Source organism: Lissotriton helveticus, chromosome 9 (assembly GCF_964261635.1).
Source record: "Lissotriton helveticus chromosome 9, aLisHel1.1, whole genome shotgun sequence".
Lineage (NCBI taxonomy): Eukaryota > Metazoa > Chordata > Amphibia > Caudata > Salamandridae > Lissotriton > Lissotriton helveticus.
The window spans coordinates 135,721,776-135,738,266 of record NC_136070.1 but is presented as its reverse complement, the minus strand read 5'-3'; the positions used below and the strand labels follow the sequence as shown (position 1 = coordinate 135,738,266).

The following is a 16,491-nucleotide window of genomic DNA, read 5'->3' as shown; positions in this document are numbered from 1 at the left end:
TAGCATTTACACAACGTTTGCTGCCTTAGACTTCAAGTTTTGAAGGTCTGCATGCCTAACAACATCATAACCCAACTTAGTGGCATTCTTTTTATTGACCCCAAAAGGTGCAGCTGCTTGAGCACCCTGTTCAGGATTTTAACCTGTGACTTGTTTTTACAGGCGAGCCTCGACTGCAGGTGAAACAAGTTGAAGTATCTCTCCAGTTAAAAGTATTTTTGCACTTGCAGGACTCATCCTTGCGGGTGGTATCGTTCAGGACTAAGCTTAACAATTGGGAATGCTTCGAGTCTTGATTTTGGGCGACCCCTTACCTTATATCATTAATAAGGGTGGTGTTTTGGTGGCTTTAAGACCCAGCATTACTGAACAGCCTTCAAAATATGAGACTATCGGGTTGTCTTTCGTAGCTATCATCTAGAAGTGAATGTCCTCAGTTTTTGTGGCCTGAAATCAATTAGTGGCGCATGTTCACTCAATCTTCCAATATGGGTCATATTTGAATAGAAGGGGACAAAAAACAACTCAAAAAAATGTACCTGCTCCTCTGTACGGTAACCCAGTCCCATCTTGTATACAGCACACCACTTCCTGTACCGATACCTATGCCCTTGATACCAATAAATGAGTTGTACACTATGTTGCAAAGTTTTTTTACTTTACACAACTTCGCCTATGGGCAAATATACCTGCAAAAAAGGTTTTGTGAGCTACTTTTCCCAGGACAACATTTTCTGGAAAAGGTAAGGGTGTTTTTTCTCCTTCAGAACCTGCGTTTTGTAGAATTTGTTACCTACTGTTTCCAAATAACTTTACCAGCATTGCAAGGGTTTTGTAATTACCAAAATGAAAAAAGAAACTCAAAATTTACTTCATCTTTACACACTGATAGGTAAAAAAGAGGTGTGTAGCATTCAAAGAATGAGGGGGTGGCCACGCAGATAACAAGATTAAGTGAATGTGGGACACTTGTAATATACCACCCACACATACCTTTTATTAAAGTTCATTGTTCTCCTTTCTGTAAATCCTCTTATAAGAAAACTATGATCGTATTCGTTAAATTGTCAAATCCTGTTTTTTGAATCCCAAATCTGGATTCATTTCCAGTCAAGAGTGGGATTCCAGCTGAAAAAGAAAGTGTTGCAACACACATAATGCCGCATTCATACATAAGGGGCACAACTCACCACATCCCATTTATAAAGAATGGAGGACATTGTTAGGAAAAATAGATTTTATTTTCATAAAACATATTTTTTAAATTAATATTCGAAAACAGTTCTCTCGCATTTCTTCAATTGCAGCATAGAGATTGAAATAATTCATTACAAAGGATACATTATTTTACACTCCTCCCCAAACTGCATATTTTGGATGTTCAAATTTAGAGATAATTCATTAGCAAACCAGCAAGAAAATTAATTAGCACTCCCACCTTTTACGCTTTACAGGTAAAAGTGTGCTTGGATTTAATGTTCGGATCCATGGATTCATTACTGAAGTGAAACATGTGCCGTCCCCAGGTCCTGCTTGTTAATGTGTTTCCAAATCCAGTGGCTCAATGGACTAATGTATTCACTCCAGAAGTCTGTGATTCTCCTCATAGCCTGTTTCAAATTCAGACGGGCCCAAAAGTGTGGGTCACAAGAAGCCCACAAATAATTTGCAATTGATTGCTATTTATGAATTATTTTAATAAAGTATGCATCTGCTCTTTCTAATGAATGTAAATTTGCCAACATTGTTTTTTTAAATATTCAAAGCCTAGTGACTGTACTTGGAGAGAAATGAGAGTGAAGAGGTTCAAATCACAGTATCAGCATTTACTTCATCTTCAGTCAAACTTCTGTCGTCTAAAATGTCAGAACTGGCTCCTACAGTGTCTTAACAGATGCAGGAGACCAGTAATCCAGACTGCCCAAAGTTCACCTGGATTGGATTCCTAGGGGGACGACTCAACCAGTTTGTTCTCTCTGAACTTCCTTCGTTTTAGCGCCAACGCGAGAGCTTCCAAGATGGTGTCTTTGTTGTTTAAGACGTTGTAGCGACTGACTCCCAGCAGTCTGTCAAAATCGCAAGGGACAAAGGTGAAATTCGCAGAACGATAGGGTGAGTTCCTCCCTGAGATATGAAACTTTCCAAAGGATTTCTCTTCTTCTGTTTCACGCTCAATGCCTAAACAAAGAGAAGATATAAAAGTAAATGTCTGATCTTTATGTAAAAGACCCATGTGGTGATAACAGAGGTGCCTGCTGACAATCGACAATCATGCTCCGCTACTATAGCATATATCATACGTCTCTATAAAACCATTCACTCTTGGTGGGAGGATGAATAATATTGAAAATTCCTGACAATATTTAATTACATTGAAATGTATTGTCTTTTATAATAAATAAGTAGTTGAATCCTACGGGGAATATCCTCTATTGGCATTAAAGGGCAGAATAGGTTAAGCTACTTAATTAAAAAGGGGAAATTTTAAATAAGAAATCATCTTACATGTTGATATCGAGATTTAGAAACCGTACCTTTTGAGAATCACATAGTACTAAAATAAAACTGTTGGACTAAAAGTTGCAAAAGGAAAAGAGCAATATTATTTACGTGTTGTGGTTACATGCAAAATACAAGGATTCAAGAAATCATTGCCCTTAAAATTAGGCTATAGGAAGGCATATGTGCTTAAATGTAGGTCATAGGAAATCATGTGTGCTTAAATGTAGGCTACAGGACAGAAAGTGTGCTTAAAATGAAGGGTATGGGAAAGCATGTGTGCTTAAATGTAGGTCATAGTAAAGCATGTATGCTTACAAGTAGGTCATGGGGAAATGTGTGCTTAATTGTAGGCCATAGGAAAGAATGTGTGCTTAAATGTAGTCTATAGTAAAGCATGTGTGATTAAATGTAGGCTATAGGACAGAAACGTGTGCTTAAATGAAGGCTATAGAAAAGCATGTGTGCTTAAATGTAGGCTATAGGACAGAAATGTGTGCCTAAATGAAGGCTATAGGAAAGCATTTGTGCTTAAATGTAGGCTATAGTAAAGCGTGTGTGCTTAAACGAAGGCTATAAAAAAGCATATGTGCTTCAATGTAGGCCATACGAAAGTATGTGTGCATAAATGTAGGTCATAGTAAAGCATGTGTGCTTAAATGTAGATCATAGGAAAGCATGTGTGCTTATAAGTAGGCCATGGGAAAGAATGTGTGCTTAAATGTAGGCTATAGGACAGAAAGTGTGTTTGAAATGAAGGATATAAGAAAGCATGTGTGCTTAAACGTTGGCCATAGGAAAGCATGTATGCTTAAACGTAGGCCATAGGAAAGCATGTGTATCTAAATGTAGGCTATAGTAAAGCATGTGTGCTTAAATGCAGGCCATATGAAAGCATGTGTGTATTAATGTCGGCCATAGGAAAGAATGTGTGCTTTAATGTAGGCTATAGGAACGCATGCATGCTTAAATGTAGGCCATAGGAAAACATGCATGCTTAAATGTAGGCCATAGGAAAGCTAAGTAAATAGTATTATTAGTACAATATCAAGTACTTTGTTTTACAGTGGCGGTAATATAATTATTGTCAATGGCAGGGCTTGGCTACTGTTGTGAATGGTAACCTTCACTCCTGTTACTCCTGGGCAAAGACATCTAGCAACAAAGGTTACTGCAATGTCTATAGGCCTGTGGATCATTTGTAGGCCTGTGGACCATTTAGGGGGAAAGGGATAACAAAACGAAGCATTGCCCCTATGTTCGTATAGTGGGCATCGCCTACTTCTGCCTGAAAAATCAAGGGTTGGGGATCCATAACGCAGAAAGCAGGTCATGACCCTGCAACATGGTTTCACATGAGCCTAATTGGATATTGATTATCTGAGTCTGATTATCACTCACAGATTATGTAATTTATACAATAGCGACATCGCACCACTACTTGATATGCTATACAAAGACCTTTACAGATGGGTGCGGCATGGGCTCTCCTGGGTGGAGAGGATCAATTGTGAGAAGTAGAATTTCTTGCCTAGAATGCTTTGTCCCTGTAGAACATTGCCTATAGCCACCCCCTTCCTCTCTCTCCCCACCACCCCTCCCCCCCAAAAACACTACAAAATATACAGAAGAAGGCCTGGTGTTATATCTGGAATATTTAGCCACCATGAATTTCAAAGTCACTTCTATGTAGAACCCCCTTAGGTGGATGCTTAGGTGTACCAGACATTGAGAGATATATTTTAGCAATACAATTAGCCCCGGCCCTAAACTGGTGCTCCCCAAATAAAGATAATCCTGGTGCTGACTGGAGAAGGAAGAGTGCAGGGTACCCCTAAAACATTTAATGTGGCTCCCTCCAAGAACCTAAGGACTCTAGGGTCCCCTGCTGACTTCCACCCAAGTGACTAACCTAATGGAATGAGGCTCTTACGACTAGGAAAATCCCTATCTATCCTCACGACCTATCTCCAGTTATGGATAACCTAGATTTTGAGTCAGGTACATCAGATAGGGGCTGAACGGAGAAGGGTGTGCTTCAGCTTGGTTTGCTGTTTGAAGCAGGTCGACTCACAAGCAAACAGAAGTGTGCAGATGACTTGACAATTGAGACTGAATAATGTCTATTGTCCGACAAAGTTTCTACTTTGGGCTAGACAACCGTCAATGGGGGAGGGTAGGGGTAGAGAGACAACTAAAATACAGCATGTGTCTGAAGGGAGACACGTCACGTGCAATATCTCAATTATACAGGGCACAAGATGGAAGCACCACATTTCAACACATAACATATATAAAGAAATGGGTGGAGGACCATGAATATGAAAATCCTCAAATTGAATGGACACCAATCTGGCAAAGAACATCAAAATCCTCCATCTATACTCAATATAAGACATGCACATATAAATCATGTAAAGGTACACCGAGGATCTGGTGTGTAAGAGGGGCTGTGGGATGAGAGGTTGTTGCATACACATGGAGCAGGAATGCAGTTGAAATAGGAATTTCTGGAGGGAGGTCCTGTCATCCGTGAAATACATTACTAATAACCAATTACAAATAAATTCCTTTATCCCTCTTCTAGGTTAATTAGATGAAGGAGGACAATATGACCTGTCAACACCCACCGGCAACCTTATAGCACATTTACTGCTAGCCGCTAGATTTTGGTTGCAAAGGCGTGAAAAGTGCCTGACTCACCTACAATACCGTTATTCTGCACTAAGCTTTGGAACTTAAAATAAATGGTAGGATTAACAGTAACACTTAGGGGGGAATTTCCCAGGTATTGAGACTCCAACGTGGTACCAGGCAGGGATACTCACTTTCACCACTCATCTTTTCTCTCAAATTAGAATCCTGGGTTGCTTGGAATGGGATGGATCCGCTGGTCCGTGGTCTTCGATGAACCGAATACTGAGAGAACAGTATATCGCTCTATGCAGATGACATTCTGTTCTATGTAACAGATCCTGTCCTTACACTTGACAGGTTAATGCAAATACTTGCCCAGTTTGGTCGCTATTCAAGTAACACCATTAACTGGACAAAATCCCTAATCTATGTCCTCAGTGGAGGGACGCCACGACTGCCCTGGGTTATGAGAAGCAAAGACCACTAAAGATGGGGTCCGATACCTCGATATCCATGCCACCACTGACCCAGGCCTAAACACATGCAGCCAACGCTGACACGATTAAAGCATGATGTCCAACACTGGATGTCCTTATCACTGTCACTGCTTGGCAGAGCAGCACTTTTCAAAATGATGCCCTACCTTGCTTCCTCTATGCCCTACATAATACACCGTATCCAGTCCTTGTGACCTACTTTAAAGCAATCGGAAAGAAGTCCGGATACTGCTATCAGATGGGTTTGGGCGCAAACAGCACTCAGAAAACTGACGAGGGGTTGGTTTGATGTGGAATCGCCCTGTCTGACATTCAAAAATACTATTGGGAGGAACAAGGCACTGTTGTTAATCACTGGGTTCATCTCCCTGCACACGAACCAGCATTTTGTATGCATACACAGGTCATACAACCGGTCGATACCTTAGGGCCATCTACGCCAGCCCACAGCATACTACTCTCAAGGGGCCCACAGTGGTAACGATTGGACTCTGGCGCACAATGCTTCAGGTGCTTGGTTGGAGGGGCAAGATAACTCGGACCACTCCTCTGGGGGACTTAGAGGAACTGGGCTCCCTAGGGGCACAACCTGGATACGGTAAGTAGGACCTCATTTGGTCTTTCCAGGGTAGGGATCCTCTGGTCCCAGGAAGAGGTCATCCCATTTGTTGACTTGCAACAGGACTACCAGATAGCCCCCACTGAGACATTTTGGTAGCTGCAGATACAACACGCACTCTGAGTGTCACTTCCTCAGGGAGTTGACGTACCTGAGTCTTAGCCCCTGGAGGACAGGTTGCTCAATGAGCATTTGCCCCGCAGGGCGATTTCCCTCACATTTCAAAAGCTGATCAACAACTCACCAGACACTCTTCAACACTTGCGGGACCAATGAGAACGAGATTTGGAGGGTTTGGAGGATGATGAGTGGCCTGAAGCCCTAGCGTCCCCAAGGGAGATGGCGATTAAGTCTAGGTCTCTCTTAGTGCAACTCAAAATTCTCCATAGGTCTTACTTTGCATGTACCACCATGTTGAAAAGGGGCAAGGCGACTGACAGAAGCTGTCGTACAGAGTGTGGCCAGGTGGGAACTGTCTTCCACATTATTTGGAGCTGCCCGGTGATACAACACTTTTGGGAGTCAGTAGTTGCCTGCATGAATGACCTATGCAGGAATAGCATAGAAGCCTCCACTAAATGGTATCTGTTATATATTTGGGAAGTAACCAGCCTGAGCTCATGGAGCAGACATGGATGACCTTGGGTCTGGCAATAGCGAAACGCAATATTGCGCACCTATGAGGGGTGGTGCAAGCCCCACACCTGGGAGACTGGAAGTGGGATATGGACTGGTGTTTGTTGGCTGAGAAGGCAATATATGAGGGACGGGGCTGTCCTCGAAAGTAGGTTCCACTTGGGGCAAATGGAATGAATAAAAGGGGGTCTCTGAACTCCCTTCATTCCAGATGGTGCTGCTGCACTGCTCTCTAATGATGCCAATTCAAATGCCATGGTTTGTGATGCCGGGGGAAGGGAGGGAGGGAAATGAAGTAATTTTTAATGATGTGCAATCCGTACTTTTGCCATGTCAGTGTATGACGCTGTGTAGATTACTTGTCATTTTATTGCTTGCTATGATCCTAATAAAAAATCCTGGGGTAAAAAACGGTGACACTTAAAGATAAAATAGACAAATATGAAAATAATACATGTCAAGAACGATGCTTTCGGGTATGAGTTGCTGTGGTCATCCCACTTCAGGAAGAATTGTTGGAGTGTGGCTGATAGTTAGTGGGCACAATGAGTAGAGAGCTACAGTTAATGTTGCTAGTAGGAGCAGAAGATTTATTATATCAATAATTATGGTCTAATGCAATGTTACCATACTTCTGACAAAATAGTGTACCATGTGGAAGAGGTGTGGCGCAGCGGCCAGGGCGACTGACGCCGGACGCTGGGGATCATGGTTCGATCCCCGGCACCAGTGGCAGGGGTCTGCCCAGCATCATGTGACTCTGGGCAATAGCTTGATTAATCTTCCCGACGGCCGCCAGCGCCGGGAAAACTATGGGTAGCTGTGCGCTTTACAAATATAGGATTATTATTATGTAATGTTGCTTCTCTGAAAAAAATTGACTATGAATGTACAAGAGAATATGTCCATCCCTGGCATACATTAAATAGTTTTCATTTAAAAAAAAATATCTTTTGCAGCATGAGCAATAGCCCAATGACAAACCACATTCTATGCAATTAAAAGGTATTCAGGGGTGTGTTTGCATATTGTGAATACAGGTTACAAGTCAGCTTGCTGCTGCTGGCATGACACATAGAGGGAACACTTGAAGGTGTTGAGTCTTACTCTTCATAGAGTAGACATCAGGAGCCTAGGTAGAATGTTACATTTGGGATTTACATTCTTTAAATAGTGCACTGTTGCCACTTTTTCATGAGGAAGTTGGAGCTTGATTGGCAACTTTTCGTGACTGTAGATACAATTTGTTTCAGTTCTCCAATCTCATGCGGGTCAATGCAAGTGCAACATCCAGTGTACATACCTGGTTCAACAGAGGTAGTAGTGTACGCACCAAGAAGGCTTGACTACTGGACAGATGTGTGGCTTGGGTGCAAGAGATGAATGCTACATCTCAGATTTGAAAATTGAGACATGAACGTTTGCAAATAAAATTTACATCAGATATACTTTCTTCTAAGCAACATCCCAATACTAAATCCCCTCTTCTGCGACCTTAGGAATAGGGCTCAACCCTATACAAATCATCCAATTACTCTATAGCAGTGACAGTAAGTAGTGACTGCATGTGCTAACTGTGCTGGCTAAGTGCCCAAGACAGGTCCGGATACTTGTATATGGATCTAATGTGGAAGAATGGGTGCCTGAGTTTCCAAATATAGAGCTTAACGAACATAGTAAGGCATATCAAGACTTATTGTGGCTACAGCACATGAGTTCTAGTAGTGCTTAATATCATCCTAAATACATGTAGGAGAATGGCTACTCTAACATTTGTAGAACCATGTAATGAATCCCAACTAACACAAAGCAATATGCTCTTTTGTTGATACAAACCTGTCTATAACTCCAACCGCGTCTCAGTAACTAAACTATGATTACTTTGTTAATCAGCGTAGATGATGCAGACTGATTCACTATAAAAAACATGGATGACATTTTTTTCCCAGTTTAATTGTCATTGCTCTTAATAGCGTAGTGTAAAGCCCAAATTTAAAATACTGAATGCTTGCAGTGAAGGTGGCTACAACGCACACATGAGGAGACTATGTAAGAATTGAATGCATGTGGCCTTACCTGGCTCCTTGCATTTCTGAAACGTGTCGTTGACCAACGGAAAGTGGATCACTATTGGAACCTTTGGATTCTCAGCATCTGAAAATACGTAGCACTCCTTAGGTTGCTTTTCATCCTCCTCATTCAGCTTTATCTTCGGGAACGGAATTCCTCTCTCTCTGCAGTACATCTCAGTCAGCAAGAGCGCCTGTGGCCAAGAGTTGAAAGAGCTTGAATCACATTTTTAATCTATTAAGTAAGCTTACATTTTCATTTTTGAGTCTGCACACAATTCAATCTACATTCTAGTATAAATTCTGGAGAGGGTCATAATCTCCAACATCAAATTCAACACGAAAAGCTTCAACATTCAGAAGAGTTCACTGGCACACAAGCAGGCCAGTGTTGTTCCTACGCAGACCTCTCTTCCATCGCCGCTGTGCCTTTGAAAGGCAAAGCAAGTTATAGCTCTTGCAGTGGCCACCATTCCAAAGTGTGTAATAGAAAAAGCAAAAGTTGTGAATCCTTCATAAGTAATAGGTGCGCAACCTTCCGTCTATTAGGAATCTAGAAACCTATTGTGGGATTCTTAAAGGATCCTCCCTTTCCCTAAGTTGCTTAATGCCTCTGATCACCCTGTGATACACCTAATTAGAGGATTTAGTTGTACAGTCATCTCGTTTGCGGAGGATACTCAGTGTATGAAATTATGTCATTAGTTGTGCAGGAAGTGAGTCCTGCTCAATTAATAGATCCACAATTGATTGCTTAGTAGGAACTATGTGCCCTATTGAGGCACTTGACTCTTTCTGGGTAACGAAGCCAAGCAGTCCAAGGTTTACTCAAGGTAAGTGGTGTAGGCTAGTTCCCCAGAATGCAAGACGGCACTCAACAAACCAAGTCCAGACAGTGCTTTTTTCCATATTAAAAGGAAAAGTGCTTTATTACACACACACACTGCTCAAGACTAACCATGTATTTACAAATATATTTATGTGGGCAAGTGGAAATACTTATACTGACACCCTCTTAATAGTTCACATCCTTAGCATACCTAGAACCCTAAGACCACAATTTCCCCCACTCCTCACCTATACCAGACACAATACAAAGGGGTGAAACTGGGAAACATCCTTTATAATGCAGCGTTACAATGCAATGCTTTTACCATGCATCCTTTATCATGCAATGCCTTCACCACGCGTGACTTTACCATGAATATACTTCCCATTTTAGAAAATATTTTAATGTATGATTTTAAAAAGTTGACACATTTATAAATAAAAAGTAGGGGTTTCACCTATCTTATAAATCCGTTGTAAAGGTATGCATAGTAAATATATATTAGTGGTAAACGCATTGCGAGGTAAACGCATTGCATAGTAATGGCATTGCGTGGTAAAGGATATTTGGTAAAAGCATGCATGGTAAAGCATGCATTGTAATTACATCACTCCACCCCTGCCCCAACACTCCTGCACAGTATTCCGGGGCATTCCAGAATAACAACTTGAAGTGGTCTGCTGAATGGCCTTCTTTGAGAGTCGCAGTTGTGCTAACTGCCAAGGCTGCCCGACCCTTCCCTCCAAAACTCGAAAGGGGAGCTCTTCCTGTGATTGGTTCCAGAGGCCTGGTTGCCCTCCTCTGTTTCTGTGGGACTGTGCCAGCTGCAGTGTGAAAGGTATTTAGCAGATGTAGATTCCGTTCCTACCCCTTCCTTTCCCAGGAATAGGTTCATGCACTGGCAGATGACCCTATCATATGGGGAGGCCTTTTTTCAAATGTATTTGTATTCCTTTCTAAACACAACAAAGCAGGTCACAAAGACATGTTGGTGTGCGTTACTTGATACAAAGATGTTAAAATATTGGATGAACCAAACTATAAATCAATTATGCCAGTGCTATGTTCATCCATATATATCACATTTGTAATATCAATTATCAATTTAAAGAGGCACCTGTGAGTCGGGGAAAGGAAAGATAGGTCGAGAAAGGTAAGAAACAATGAGAGGAAAAAGAACAATTGAAAAACACAACTTTCAGGCCATCAGTCCTTGTTAGGGATAGCATGCTGCTGGGTAGGGGAAGAAGTCCATTGTCCCTGGCATGAGAGATGTGATGCGTCTGTGGACTTAAGAGACCCAGGTCGGGGGCGTGGCCACGGCGGCAAGCGAAATGGCTGCTCTGCCGTGAAGCTCCTTCATGCGGGCTCCCGGCGGCAACGAGCGAGATGTGATCCGCTAATCCAGTCTCCCCCAGCCTCACGGAACCAGTTGCTGATGACACCCTCGGCATCTGGGTGAAATTTCCACGCCGTGGGAGCAACCTACGGCTGCGTACACGGCGGAGGGGAATCGAGGCCTCCGGACCTCGGCGCCATCTTCCCTTCTGCGCTGGTGCGCCGGGTGAGTGCAGCGCGGCTCTCGGCCGCCGTGCCTCCTTCCTCCGCTGCTCCCCCCGCTGGGCTCACACGCGCATCTCCCCTCCTCCGTGGCCCCCGTTTTGGGGAGCTTAGCTCCTGGTGCGCGACTGCGGCCTCCGGCCTGGGGACTCGCCGGAGCCGGGGCCTCGATTTCGGGCCCGCGTTGGTACTCGGGTGGTGGGCTGTGGGGCTTGGCCGGTGGCGGTGGGGGTTGGGAGCGGGGCGGCTAAAGACTCCGGCGGCGCTCCCTGGTACTACACAGCGGCCCCGCCTTGCGCACGCCAGCTGGGAGACCGTGTATCTCCCCTTTCCTCCGGTGCTGGTCACTGCGAGAGGGTTGCTCCCCGTCCTGCAGAGCTGAGTACGAGGATGCTTACCTGCAGGAGCCTGACCCGCATTGAGTTTGCGGCCTTGACCCGTCCCGGCCGCTGACATCAGGGACTCCGAACCCGAGGGTTCGGTCCTGCCTCCCTTCCTCTGCCGACGCCTGGCCTACCCGCGCACTGGTGGCGCCTGTGGTGAGGCCGCCCGAGGATTCATCTGGCTCTGCCCTCTGACCGGCTGCTTGCCACCTTCACCATTGTTGCTGCTGCTGCGTTTCCCGCTCGGCCTTGGTGATGGGGAAAAGGGATCCAAACCAGAGGAAGCTCAGCTTCGATAAAACATCCCTCCTTACCACGGACCCCCCGCCTGGAGCGGCCTCTGGAGCTACCGGCTCAGCGGACACTGGCGACGCGGCGTCCATGGGGAGAGAAATGCGCGCTGGCTTCAAGGCCTTGGACACTCGCTTCGATAGCCTGGAGAAAAAATTGTCAGACATTGGTTCTACGGTGCAGGCCCACGACCGTCGACTCGACTTGGCGGAGTCCAGAATCTCGGATGTTGAGGACGGAGCCGCAAAAACGCTGAAACGGCTGGAGCGAGTCGAAAAAATTCTCAAGGATGTGGCCATTAAGAATGAGGACTTGGAAGTGCGTAGCCGGAGGAATAATATTCGAATCCTTGGTGTGGCGGAGACAACTGCCACGGGCCGGTTTGATACCTCTGTAGAACATCTCCTCATCGAACTGTTCGGGGGGGATACCTTCACGGCTGGGTTTGTTGTCGAACGGGCGCATAGGTCACTGGGGCCCAAGCCGCGCACTGGACTGCCACCTCGACCCATCATTGCCAGGATTATGAACTTTCGCGACCGAGACGCTGCGCTCCGCGCTGCACGTGAGATGGGAGAGGTGCAGTGGCAGGGTAGCAGGCTGTCCTTCTTTACGGATTTTACGCTCATGGTGCAAGAGGCACGTCGGAAAAACACTGGTGTCAAGTCCGCCCTCCGTAATCTTGGCCTGAAGTACGGCATGCTCTATCCGGCAAGACTGAAGGTTGAGGTGAACGGCCCATTCCGCATTTTTGACTCTCCGGTGGAGGCACAGGACTTCTGTCATGGCTACAAAAAGCAGCCGTTCGGCTCCAGGCCTCACTCTCCGCCTCAAACTCATACACAGTCCAGTGCTGACTTGTTCGCTGAAGCCGGCCTAGGCTGACCATCCAATGACACTCCATTCATGGGTCCTCCTGTTTGGTTGTTAAAGGTTCCGCTCTGCTGGGTTCGATTACATGGCCAGTAATTCGTTGGTCGCTTTCTGGGACGCCCGCATGGGGTGGCGTTGCTTCCCCCTATGGCGAATGCCTGTTTGCTTCGATTCCATTGGGGTTTACTATTTTTTTGTTTGCAGATATGTTCTATCACAGTATGCGTTTTGCCATTTATGTTCTGCACTGTTGTTCAGCGCTTGTTTGGGATCTGCCTCTCCTGGGTTGTTGGGAGGCTGGGTGGTGGGTGGGGGATGGGATGTATGTTTTTTTTTGTGGAGTATTTTATTTGTGTTTGATTGCGAGATTCATAGTATCGGCCTGTTAGTTGAATGCTCACTGTTTGCTGTCCTTGGTTTGGCGCTATGGCCAGGTTAGGTCTGCAGTCTGGTCCTTCCAGGCTGACGTTGATGTCATGGAATGTTCGTGGCTTGAACACCACTCGGAAACGTAAACAAGTTCTGCAATATGCTGACCGTCATAAGGTGGATATCCTCTTCCTACAAGAAACCCACCTGGTGCGGGCGGATACTGTGGCACTGGCTAGGGGTTGGGGTACCCATAGAGTATTTTCCACTTATAGTAGGTATGCACGGGGGGTTGCGATCCTTGTACACAAACGAGTACCCTTTGTATTTACTGGCAGTAAAGCAGATGGAGAGGGCAGGTATGCGTCAATTTCTGGTGTGTTGTATGGGTACAAAATTGCTTTGGTAGGGGTTTATGGCCCTAATACGGACTCCCCGGCCTTTTTCCATGACCTGCATCTTACACTACTCCACTCAGACATCGAGCTGCTGGCACTGGGGGGCGACTTCAACCTCTTGATGGACCCTAGCAGAGACAGCACTTCTTCCTCCCCAAATCGCAAGCCACTTGCCCGCGCGGCGGTGGCGGATATTTGCTCACACTTCTCTCTAATAGATGTGGAGGCTAGATTACACGCTCACGCCCCTGCCTATACTCACCACTCCAGCTTCCATAACACTAGCACCAGACTTGACTATTGGCTGCTCTCCCCGGGCGTGGCAGGGTGGGTGGTTGATCACGCCACTCTTCCGCGCACACTTTCTGACCACTCTCCAGTGGTGTTGACTCTGGCGGTGCCGAGGTTGGGTGGATACAAAAGACAGTGGCGTTTCCCGGGTAAAGCCCTTACGGACCCGGTCTTTACTGAGGAGATCCGCTCGGCCATTGAGGACTATTTTGACCTCAACACTGGCTCAGTGGCCACGTTATGGGAGGTGTTCAAAGCCACCATTAGGGGAGTCTGTATCACCAAACATGTCGGGGCTCTGCGAGAGGTTCGCTCTGCTCTGAACCGCGTGGAGGCGGAGCTATTGGTGGTGGAAGCCGAGATTCTCGCTGACCGTTCCGAGATACCGCGGACAGGGAATTGCGGTTTCTGGGCAAATACAACATGGTGCGCCAATATGGTGAGGGGGATAGATCGGGCAGGCTATTGGCGCAGTTGCTCCGTCCACCACGACAAGCAGCTTACATCACTGACATACTTGACTCGCAGGACACGCGACATTTCCCCCCCCCCCCCCGCCATTTGTGATACCTTTTTGGCTTACTACCGCTACCTTTACACCTCTGCCCTGCCAAGAGACCGCCTAGACCCGGGGTCGTATATAAATGAGATTGCCATGGTATACCTGGAAAAATACATGCAAGACTTTCTGGCCGATCCCATTACGCCGGACTCCGTAATTGAAGCCATTGACTCCTTGAAGGGTTCTTCGGCACCGGGTCTTGATGGCTTCACGGCAGACTTTTACAAGGAATACAAGGAAGAACTGGTGCCCAGACTTGTCGAGGTGTATGCAGAGGCTCTGGAGTCGGGCGTTCTCCCCCCCACGCTCCGTGAGGCGGTTATTGTTTTGCTACCAAAACCGGGTCGCGATCCCTCGGTCAGTAGTTCCTACCGCCCCCTGTCGCTCCTAGACTATAAAATTTTGGCCAAAGTGCTAGCGCTACGACTAGCGCTGCTGGTGGATACTATAGTTTCACCGGCCCAGTCCGGCTTTGTCCCTCACAGGTCTACCTCCCTGAATCTCCGTACACTGTTCTCAGTCCTACATAGGATTGACCCCTCCAGCCCGGCGGCAGCGGTGTTTCTAGACGCTGAAAAGGCATTCGACACGCTAGAGTGGCCTTTTTTTTAGCAGTAATGCGGAGGATGGGCATGCCCGCGATGTTTGTAGCCACGGTGGAGCTGCTGTACTCGGCACCCACTGCTCGTATACGCTTAAATGGCACCAAAACTGATAGTTTCACACTCTCCAGAGGCACCCGGCAGGGCTGCCCCTTATCTCCGCTCCTGTTCATCCTTGCTATGGACCCCCTAGTGCGGCATCTTCAAGAGAAACATCTCCACAGGGGGCTCCAATTCCGCACCGGCCCACTCCTAGTCTCGTTATATGCGGACGACATGGTCCTGTATGTCCGTACCCCTGAGACCAACCTGGAACCCTTACTGTCTGAGATCGCTCGATTTGGCGAATATTCAGGCCTCAAAATCATTTGGCACAAATCGCTTCTTTTTCCGCTCACCCCTGCCACCGCGCAGTGGCCTTGCTCCTTCCCACTAGAGTGGTGCGTGGACTCTGTTAAATACCTGGGGATCCACATCCACCTTGACACAGTGTCCATTATCCGTCTGAACTACGGACAGGCCCTGGATTTTTTGGAGGATAATACAGACCGGTGGCTCCGTCTCCCATTGTCTATGGCTGGCCGGATCGCTATCATCAAGATGGTTGTCCTCCCCCGGTTTTTGTACTTATTCAATAACATCCCGGTCCCTCTCACTAAGATTTTTTTCTCCCAACTCCGCACTGCCCTGTTACGTTTGGTGTGGGGCAGCAAGAACCCATGTGTGGCCTGGCACACACTTACACTGCCGTACGAGAGAGGAGGATTTGGGGTGCCAGATTTTTATCTTTATTACTTGGTCGCGCAGTGTTCGTATGCACATCCTTGGTTTAACCCGGATGCTAGAATCCCGTATTTGAGACCTGAGGCTGATGCGGCGCTCCCTGTGCCACTTAACGCCATCCTTCCCAAAGGGCTCCCCTGAGACCCCCATGACATCCACCCCCTGTCCACCACGGCCTGGGCCTGGGATAAGATACGACGGCTACTACGCATAGACAAAGTGTATTCCTCTGCGCTCCCGTTACCTAACCCTCACTGGCTCCCCATCACCGGCGAGTTGTGATTCGTCGCACGCTGTCCAAATTCCAGATGCTCACGATCGGCGACCTGTTTCCAGATGGCCATGCTTTCTCTCTGACAGAAGACTCCCGCTTCTCCGACCGCACATTCATGGATGCTTTCACTTTAACGAGACTCCTCTCCATGTTACGAGCTGAATTTCCCACGTTCCCCCTTCCACCTGAAGACAACCCTGCCCTTACATTTATAATACAAAACCAGTCGGGTGCTCATGTGGTGTCCAAGCTCTATAAACTGTGCTTGGCCTCTCTTCCAGCATCAGACGAGGCGGTGCGCGCTGCATGGGAGCGCGAT

General features: G+C 46.5%; 1 protein-coding gene across 2 annotated transcripts in view; it reads right to left on the bottom strand.

The window, feature by feature from the left end:
• Nucleotides 1-1,225: 1,225 nt before the first annotated feature.
• Nucleotides 1,226-16,491, bottom strand: part of PLA2G4F (phospholipase A2 group IVF) — a 341,301-nt gene continuing 326,035 nt past the window's right edge. For both annotated transcript variants that reach the window (XM_078659639.1, XM_078659638.1), the window contains exons 19-20: nucleotides 8,965-9,151; nucleotides 1,226-2,178 (exon numbers count right to left, since the gene is read on the bottom strand). In XM_078659639.1, coding sequence (XP_078515765.1) covers nucleotides 1,946-2,178; nucleotides 8,965-9,151 — 420 coding nt within the window. In that variant the 3' untranslated portion in view covers nucleotides 1,226-1,945. The remainder of the gene's footprint in view (nucleotides 2,179-8,964; nucleotides 9,152-16,491) is intronic.